The 9925-nt window shown below is 32.0% G+C and overlaps 1 protein-coding gene across 2 annotated transcripts; it reads right to left on the bottom strand.

Moving 5' to 3' along the window:
• Positions 1 to 302: 302 nt before the first annotated feature.
• Positions 303 to 1740, bottom strand: LOC128197432 (protein SEMI-ROLLED LEAF 2-like). Of its 2 annotated transcripts, none has more exons than XM_052879329.1 (4): positions 1670 to 1740; positions 1385 to 1581; positions 694 to 843; positions 303 to 581 (listed from the first exon to the last, which is right to left on the bottom strand). In XM_052879329.1, the coding sequence occupies exons 1-3, from the start codon at positions 1726 to 1728 to the stop codon at positions 818 to 820; spliced, it is 282 nt and encodes a 93-aa protein (XP_052735289.1). In that variant the 5' UTR covers positions 1729 to 1740; the 3' UTR covers positions 303 to 581; positions 694 to 817. The 2 variants fall into 2 exon arrangements, with proteins under 2 accessions (XP_052735289.1, XP_052735288.1); XM_052879328.1 differs by lacking the exon at positions 303 to 581 and adding an exon at positions 997 to 1289 and having other exon boundaries at positions 697 to 843.
• Positions 1741 to 9925: the final 8185 nt, after the last annotated feature.

The following is a 9925-nucleotide window of genomic DNA, read 5'->3' as shown; positions in this document are numbered from 1 at the left end:
TAGTCATAATCCTTCCTATAATTCTAAACCCTAAACCCTTCCCATACTTCCAATAATCCTTTGAATATCCAAGCCTATAATCCTTGCATGAGCCGCAAAACGTAGTAAAATAAAAACGAAACCTAAAAGGAACACTGCCTGGACGGATGACATCCTTCAACGGATGTCAACATCCGTTTAAGGCGAAACGGATCCGTTTCGCCTTAAACGGATGTTGACATCCGTTGAAGGATGTCATCCGTCCAGAGGCAGTGTTCCTTTTACGTTTCTGCATCTGCATTACTATTTAAAATGGAGTTATCATTAACCTTTGCATCTGCATTACTATCTTCTGGCAATGAACTTTGCTTCCTCTCCAATTTCTCAAAGAGTGCAGCTGAAGAAGAAAACACAGAGACATTTCTTGAGAGCATTCTTTGAATGTCAGCAGACTTTACGGAAGCGAACTCTTGAGAGGGTTGAGGACAAACTGAAGATGGCACGAGAACAACAGAAAATACACGGTGTGCACCCACCCTGGTTTCATGGTCTGCATGGACCATTGCCAGAAGTAACTGATGAAATAATGCCTCAGGGAATGACTATAGGGTAGAGTTCCAAATTTGCAGACAAACATAAAAGGATAAAGAAAAGTCAGAAAGAAACAAGGAAATATTACAATCATGGTAAAGAAAGCAATTTAACTAATCTTGCCTTGTTCTGATATGATATATTTGGTATTGAAGCAACTATTTGAGCAGTTCTATAGACTGCAGCAATCAAGGTTCTGGCCATAACAGTAATATTAGACATGTTTTCCAACAACACGGCCATGGTATCAAGAACAGGACCTGCATCTGCAATCTGCATAACATCACAACCAGTAAGCGTAAAAGAACATTAGATCATTCAAAATTAAAAGTCCACGATTCACATCCAAATGTGCATACAGATCTATATGTTAATCAAATTTCTTACACTGTCAACTAAAATTAGTAGTGGGGAGTTTGTTTTCACCTTAATTGTTAATTGTACAAGGCATTCATCTACTTCGGTTCGGTATTTTTGGTTCCATTGTATTATTTCGGACCCCAAGTTTGAATCATCTAGAGAGCAATGTATGCTCTTTCACAGGTGTCTCATCATATCACTCAATGCACCAATTATAGCCACAGATTGTTGAACCCTTGTTTCTTTAGCGAGATGCGTAATAACCCCAACTATGTCAAGTTGCATATTAGGATTTTTTAAGACATTCTTGTGATCGAGGTGCTTGACTAAAATGGACAGTAACAAATGTGTATTCTGTCCTGTAAATTACAATAAAACGAATTATAAATTGTGAAGATAGGGAAAAGAAATTGAGATAAAAAGCTAATGTTAAAGCACTCAAGAAAACAAATACCAGAATTTTCAATTATAGACTGCATGTTAAGCAGAACAGAAAGAGCAAGCCCATGTTCTGGAGACCACAGATTGGCACTATCAAAATAGCGGAACAAGGACTCTAGAACACGTCGAACTGTTGTACCCTCCTTAGCTAACTTTGCCATATTTTGTACGCAAATCCTTGACCAAAATCCAGGGTTTTTGGCATCGTCCCTATGGAGATGGAGAAAAAGTAGTCAATAGTGATTACAACTGATGAGCAACTCAAAACATATGTAATTATGATAAGGGGTGCAGTTACACAGGCACGTTAAGTTCTCCTTTGTCATTCACTATCGCTCTCCAAGAATAAAGCCTCATTGAGTTCTCGTTTTGAGAAACGGATGTCGACATCCGTTTTGCCTTAAACGGATGTTGACATCCGTTGAAGGATGTCATCCGTCCAGAGGCGGTGTTCCTTTTACGTTTCGTTTTTATTTTATTTGTTTATTTTATTTACAGTAATTTATATTTAAATTTATAATTTTAAATGTTATATATGGTAAGAAGAAAGAAATGGAGAAATAGAAGTGAAAGGTTGATGAAGCTTGAAGAGAAAATGATAAACGGAAATGGAGAAATGGAGAAGAAGCTTGACGGAAGAGAGAAAGGTAAACAGAAATGGAAGAGAGGAAGAGGTGCAGAGGGAAGTAAATCAGAAGTTTTAAATAAATTAAAATATTAAAATAATAAAAATAAAAAATTTTAACTTTTGAGGATATAATTGTCATTTTAGAAGGATATAATTGGCATTTTAGAAAATTGGGGAGGTGGAGGAAGAGACGTGTGGGGGTGGAGGGAGCAACTCCCTTAGTTATAAGCATCAAAGAGGCCCAATAACCTACCATTCCAATTTTATATTTTTATTTCCCTCAAAAATTATCATAATTCTCTCTATTTTTTTTTTAAGTTTGATACGATTTGTCATATTTTCTCCGTAAAAGATTAATAGAGTTTAGCTACTTTCATTTGCTTGAGTCTTGAATTCATATTGAGGTTGGAAGTAGAAATTTATGAATTTAATAATTTGGTAAAACTTTGAATAAATTGGTATCTTGGTTTTGTTTGGATTTTGCACTTAAATCATAGGAAACCAATTAGAGTTAGAAGTAGTCTCTGTGAGTTAGAAACAAATTATTGATGTTTATAAATATAAAGTAATTGTATGATAGTATTTGTATCTTGTTGAAAATATTGTAAGCTATTTTGGATTGATGTTGTGCATTGTAAAGTGGTTTGAAATTTTTTTTCAAATATTTGTTTTTATTTTATTTTTGTTGAAGTGAGAGATTTTTGCTTAAATTAAAATAAAACAAAAGGTTTGTTTTTGAGGTCTTTTGCTTAAGTGAGTGAGGCAGAAAAGAAAAATCTCATCTATAGGTAATTTTTATTTGGTTCTATGGTTATGTATAAATGAAAAATTTATGTTTATATTTTTAGATGTAATGTGAATTATATTATATTGATGAAAAACAAAGTTGTGAAAAATATCTATGTCTCTATTCTTGAAAACTATCCTATTAATAGAAATTGTACTTAACGCAACCAAGAGCGCTCAACACCTTTTTGTTGTTCAACAAAACTAGAATAGCGTCCAAACCCCTAAAGTTATTTTTGAAATTTAAATTCCAAATTGCATCTAACAATCCATGGGTGGCACTCAACACTAACAAAACAATAAGTTCACTATCACTTTTGCGCCCAATTGTACTAAGATTATATTTAGTTCGAGAAGGAAACACTATTTGATTAGCGCATAGCGATGTTACAGGAACGTCCAATGCTACATCAGAAAGGTTGAGTTTCTTTGCGAGATTTGATTTATCAATTTGGATTTTTTTTGAGCTTTTTCATTGCTTATTACGTTTCATTCTAATACAATATAACTTTGTTTCAACACCAGGAAACATCACTTTGATCAATTTGATATCTCACAAAGAAATTCCCACTAATAACCAATCAACAAAACCCAAGCAATTCAAGTACACAATTTTAGCTTCTAACCTAACATACAAAATTATATATCCAATATACCTAAATGAGGTCAATCTCTAATCGTTTCTAACTCAAAGACTATAGTATACCATCTTAAGCAACTTTATACCCAATTAGATATATTAGATTGACACAAATATATAAGCATAACATCAAATAGTTACATTCCAATATATCAATCACAATTTCACAATCGGTTCATCAAATCAAACCACGATTTAGTATTGCTATTTAAACTTAATCTAGCTTCCCTTACTTTGATTGACGCTCTAAAGTTTTAAAAGTACAACTCACCCTCATAGATAATACACATAGGAAAATTGGATCAACAATTTGAACATACCAATAAGACCACATACATACAGAGACTCACTTTAAATTATAATGGAGCATATACAACCATTTATAACAAATTTGACTATAGAAAAATAGCATAAAAAGAACTTAGTTTATTCATTAATCTAATAAGATAAAGTATTAAGATTCTTTATTGTGAGTCCAACTACGATCTCTAATCAAATAATATATAAAGACAGGGTCATAAATTTTAGAGAGATATAAGAGGAGGATTTAAGAAAAGATGTTCAGCAAGATGATGAAATTTTATAAAATGAAACTCGATAAACATAAAATATATTTGTAGTTAAGCTTTTTATTAATAAAATAATCATGTATTATTTTCAACCTATTATCATTCTAAAACTATTTTATAGATCTTTACATATTTTTATTGGTAAAATTCTTTAATAATATCTGTTAGGAAATTCAAATTTTTATTACATGAAAATATTCGTTAATGAATTTTTCGATAACATTCATTAGTAAAATGGTTGTCAAAATTCTCGTTTTGAGCTTTGACCATGTTGATAATTGTATTTTTTTTTAAATCCATCCATAATTTGTTTGGTAAAATGTGTGTAAATTTTTTCACTATTTTTTTTGAAATATTTGTTATAAATTAATTAATATGGATTAGAATAATAATAATAATAATAGAATAAGAACGAAGAGGTGAAAGAGAATTATGTAGAAAAGGAATCGATAACCACGAAAACGAAGGTGACAAAGATAATAACAATAAAAATGGAAGCAGTAACAACAATGATAAAGGAACAAGAGGAGGGGGAGAAGCAATCAATGGCGACAATTGGGACATAGGTAACCATGACAAGGAGTAGGAAAAAAAACAATTTTTTTATTTTTACCAATAAATTTCAACTATCGATAATTATTGATAGATTTATTAACAGATTTTAATTATCATATTTATTAACAATTTTTTTTATCCATTGATAAAATTTATCGATAAATTATATTATCTTTTTATCATTATTAAGTCATCGATAATTTTAATCTATCAACAAATTTTAATAATTGTTTCATTTTTCTTGTAATGATATATATATTTATTGGAGAATTTAAGTTTTTTTTTTTATATTTTAAATAAATTTATCAAAAGTATTCCTATGAGATAAGCAAATTATCTTTTATACTAAAACTAACTTACAGATAATACTTACGTTTAAACAAATTTAAAAAAAAAAAACTGCACATAAGAGTTTATATGCGTAAATCAATCTTAATTTATGGAAAAGTTTATTTAATTATTGTTTTTTCTTAAAAGTGTTTATAATTTGTTTTCATCTATATACTTCTAGAATGACTATAAGACAGTATCTATCATCTTCATAATCCATTTTTTCATCATCTAATGAATAATTAATTGTAATCTTAATTAGGAATATAAACAGTGGAAATAAAGTGTAATTCTTTTAAAATTATTTTAAACCAAATTCAATCCTTTCTCATATTAAAAATATATATTAATAACTGAAAAATTACTTTTAAAAATCATATCATCTGATCTATTTTCCACCTTCTCCCACCTAACTAATAAGAAAAAAGTGGTTATTACATTCACAGGTAATGGTTGGACAATGGACCATGCAGCCTGACTTGTTCCAAACGAATCAAAATCCTTAAAAAAACCATATTGACTGAAATTAGGCCATGCATCTGTCTAAAACCATTGTGTCAAGTGTAAAACGTGTAATCTACATGAATGCTTTTCAAGGAGAAACAATATGAAATTTGAATATCAATAAGTTACCAATAAATTTATATATATAATATATCACAATATTACAATCAACCAATACTTTAAAGTATATATTTGTGAAGAGTTTTTATTTATATACTGTCTATTTTATCGATTTATAAATAATGTAAATTTTTTAACTTATCTTAAATTTCTAACATAATCATATAACATGATAAATAAAGGTAATATAGCTGCAATATAACTTCACACTAGATGGTATATTTTTTTATATAGATTTATTGTGTCACTCTTATTTTTATTAACCAACCTTTTTTATTTATAGATTAGAAGAAATTATCCATAATGACAGTTTTTTCTTATTTTTTAATAGTGATATAATTAGATATTACCTAAATTTATGATGTTTGTATGAAACGTCTTTATCCTTGCGATCAAGTTATATGGTTATCTCTTTGACTTGTTTCGAGATCTTTTCGTTTTAATAGGTCTTCTTAATTAGAGATGGCGTGTTTAATAACACTTTAACATTCAAATCAGATATATAAGAATAAATTATTTATATTTTATTACTAGTGTTTTTTTATACTAACTTTTATCTAAATAGGTTTATATTTGATATTTTAATCTTATTTTGTATCATCAAGTGTATTATGATTTCGTTTTAATTTTTTATTTATATTAATCTTATTTCAAGTAATTGAACTGAAATAACTTGTCTTCTTCTATCAACACTATCTAGGTCTCATCCTATATAAGTTTTGTAACTGGTTTTTCATATGACATGTATGGTTACTTTTATACACTTCATATAGTCTTATCACGTCTCTATTTTCCTTAATTGGTGTTTTTGTTTTTCATTTCCATCTTTGAACTTAGTCTTCAATAAAATCCAATTTTTAAAAATAGACTATATCAAATGAAAATACAACTATACAAAATTAACAAACAGGTTTTTAATAATTTTATACTAAATTAATTATTTATCAATATATATATATATATATATATTTATTTATTGTGAGACAGAACTTACTTTAAAAATAAAAAGATAATGCTAACAAGTGACTTTAAAATATTGATTTAGAAATTAAAATATATAATACTATTTAAAATTAAAAAACTAGGTTATTATTTTGAAAGTTTCTAATTAATACAATCAACACAAATTCATATGAAAAAATAATTAAAAATAATAATTGATATGTTAAGAGCTAGCTAAAAGAATATTAGGGATGTAAGTATTTTACATGGATTGTAATGTAATTTAATTATTTATTAAATTTAATTAGATTGAAATTGTTTATTGTTGTTTAATAACTCAATTCAATTTAATAGGTTATTAACTTGAGTAATTTAAGAAAATTGTTTAACAAACAATATAATAAATATTTTTAATGTTTCTTAATAATTATAAAGTAACAAAAACATATAAAAAAATAAGATTTATATGATAGAATATATAATAACTTTAATAATAATCAGATATTCATTACATAGTTTTGTTAGATTAAATTTATGAAATTTTAAAATTACAAGTTTATTATTCAACTCAATTTTAATTGAAAAAGTTAAATCAAACTTGTGAGATCTCGGAAAATTAACCCATGATTATACTGTCTAATATCTCATTAATGCACTGCTGAGTCACCTGGCTGCTTCCATAAATGCACCGCGCCACACGTTCAGTGTATTAAAAACGCACTTTGCATTGCATGCACGAGCGCCATGTGTCGCGTTAGAAGTTTCGGAAGTCAGAAGTGGGAGTGCAGGTGTCAGCAGAGGAGACGCTCGTTGATGACCCAAAACTTTGATAGCCGTTGCTGGGACTCGGGTTCAGCCCCCAAATCCCCGGCAACGGCGCCAAAAACTTGATGAAGCCCAATTTAACTTGTTAGCCGTTGCTAGGACTCGGGTTCAATCCCCAAATCCCCGGCAACGGTGCCAAAAACTTGATGGCTCAAAAAGACTTGTTGGGCTCGATTTCGGCAAGTGCACCGAATCGTTCAAGTAATAAACCGGTAAGACCGGGTATCGTTTTCCCAAGAGACTCGTAATACTAGAGAATTGTGCGATTAACAACTCACATAGACTCAAGAACATAACATCAATTTACAGAACAAGTGCAGAAAGATAAATTCATACATAATTACAAGGTTGGACTTTGGTATTGAAGGCACTTGGAAATGGAAAAGACTAGAAATGGTATGAAATGACATTGTTAAGGCTGGTTTTCACCAATGCACTCTTGTGTATAACCAATTTTATCTCCTCTCTATCAATTTACTAAAGTCAATCCACTAAAACACTCTAGCCCTAATTCCTTAGGTGAAAGAGCCTAGGTTTTCCTTATCAAACCCCAATTCCTTGGCAATCTAACAAGCAAAACCCGCATTAAAGAGCTGGGATCTAAGACAACATGTGAATCATCTTCCATTCCTAGAATCAATGACCCACAAGGACTCTTATTTCAGTTCAAGATTTCATCTTACGTTCCCATAATCCATAAAACCCCAAAATCAAGCCATGAACGTTCCCATTACATGCAAGCTTTAAGATTGGAAACAAGAATACTAGCAATTGATAGAAAAGGCATATATATAATCAAATCATTCAACAATTACACAAGAATTCAAAGGCTACAACTAATCCCAACAAGATGGGTTTGGTTCTCCATTTCCATGGAGAACCCTAAAGCTTACAACATGGAAGATGGAAGAAGAAGGAGAACCCAAGAGGAAGAAGGGAGTGTTCCCACGAACCCTAGCAGCCCTCCAAGCTCTCCTCTCAGTGAAATCGTGCCTCCAAATGACCAAAGACCTCAAACCCTTCGCGTTTCTGGATGAAATAAGCTGTCTGCCACATCAGTAAAAATCGCGCCCGGGCGCCCTCTCAGTCGCGCCCGGGCGCGAAGCTCTCGGAAAAAGTTGCGCCCGGGCGCCCCATTTCTCACGCCCGAGCGCGGGCTTCTCGCAAAAAGTCGCGCCCGGGCGCCCCTTTTTCACGCCCGGGCGCGACCAGCACACAAAACTGGCACCTGGTCACAATTCTGTGCAGAAACTGGCCCTGGTGCAGTCGCGCTTGGGCGCCCCTCAGCCAGGGGGGCTTGGGCCTGACTTTTCAGCACTGCATCATTTTCACTTTTTCTGCAGATCTGCTTGCTTCTAGTGATTGGTTCAGCCTTAGACATTGTTGGAGAGTCTTCCAAGCTCATTTTTAGCTACAAAATAAGGGATTATTGATGAAAGTACATCAAAGTAGCCAAAAACACAAATATATAGAAAACAAGACAAAACAAGAGGATTAAGCAAGTTATAAGTTAGAAAGGAGTTGATTTTGCTACTAAAATGATGCTTAAAATATGGTAAAATTTAGCATTATCACTCGTTCGTTTGGGCGTGGAAATTGACAAAACTGAGTTTCGAAAAACTCTCTCTCACCTGCACGCACTCTTCTTCTTCCTCAGAACCAAAACCCTTCATTTTCTCTAACTTCTCTCTAGAACCAGTTCACCTTCTCTCTACTGTAACTCATCATCTTCTTCTCCGATCACGTATAAGAACCGTAGAAACGTTCCTGGAGACGTGAGCGTCATTCTGAACCGAACAGAATTTGGATCAGAACTGGTAAGTTCTCGTCGCTAAGCGTTCGTCCATTTTATTTCATGCGAACCCTAGTTCCAGTTGCATGCATGGGTTATAGGTCTGAGTTGTTCTGATTTCTGGTGTTTTAGATTAAGTGGAAATTGTTGAGCGAAACCTGAGGGTAGAACGCTGTTAGAGGTCGCACAAAACCTTGCTTTTTGGGAGTACACTGCTATCCAGGTAAGGGAAGCTTAATAATTTAGTTTATACGTAGATGATTGTGTGCAAGCATGATAGAAATAGAATGTGTGAGATGTATGCTGTGTTTGAGTATGCCTGAACGATCGCTGTTATGCCTAAATGAATATGGCATGTGTTGATTGATACGTATGAATTGGATAATGGATGATTATTGCATAGTATGAGTTGTTAATATGAATTCTATAAAGTATGTGAATTAAATGATGAATCGGAAATTATAAGATTAGGAATCGTATGAGAAATGTTGAGTTAGAATAGATGAAAAATCTGAATATGATAAGCCTTACTATGATAAAATACGTTCGTCATCGTACGGTCTTATACCGTTCGGTTTCTAGTCAATTGCTTAAAACGGAATTCTTTTATTTGAAAAGAGTTCTGAAATTGAACGAGTGTCCCATGAAACACTATGTTGAGCGTTCGACTCAGCCTAGTGGCAATCTTGTAAATTAAATTAAGTTATTTTCCCTTATATTTACAAAATGGCAGCGCTCGGTCTTATACCAAGCGTTCGTCTTAAGTAGCGCTCGGTCTTACACCAAGCGTTCGTTCTAAATAGCGCTCGATCTTATATCTAGCGTTCGTCCTAAGAAGTGTACGGTCTTATACCGAACGCTCG

Source organism: Vigna angularis, chromosome 6 (assembly GCF_016808095.1).
Source record: "Vigna angularis cultivar LongXiaoDou No.4 chromosome 6, ASM1680809v1, whole genome shotgun sequence".
NCBI classification, from domain to species: domain Eukaryota; kingdom Viridiplantae; phylum Streptophyta; class Magnoliopsida; order Fabales; family Fabaceae; genus Vigna; species Vigna angularis.
The sequence above is the reverse complement of the archived record's forward strand: the minus strand, read 5'-3'. Positions and strand labels throughout refer to the sequence as shown.

Bases quoted from the DNA above. Each gene is read 5' to 3' on its own strand.
- LOC128197432 (XM_052879328.1), bottom strand. From the start codon at position 1,728: ATGAGGCTTTATTCTTGGAGAGCGATAGTGAATGACAAAGGAGAACTT. The intron at 1,582-1,669 runs GTAACTGCACCC...CCATCTCCATAG, and splicing joins GGAGAACTTAACGTGCCTGT to GGACGATGCCAAAAACCCTG. The intron at 1,290-1,384 runs GTATTTGTTTTC...TGTAATTTACAG, and splicing joins GTCTATAATTGAAAATTCTG to GACAGAATACACATTTGTTA.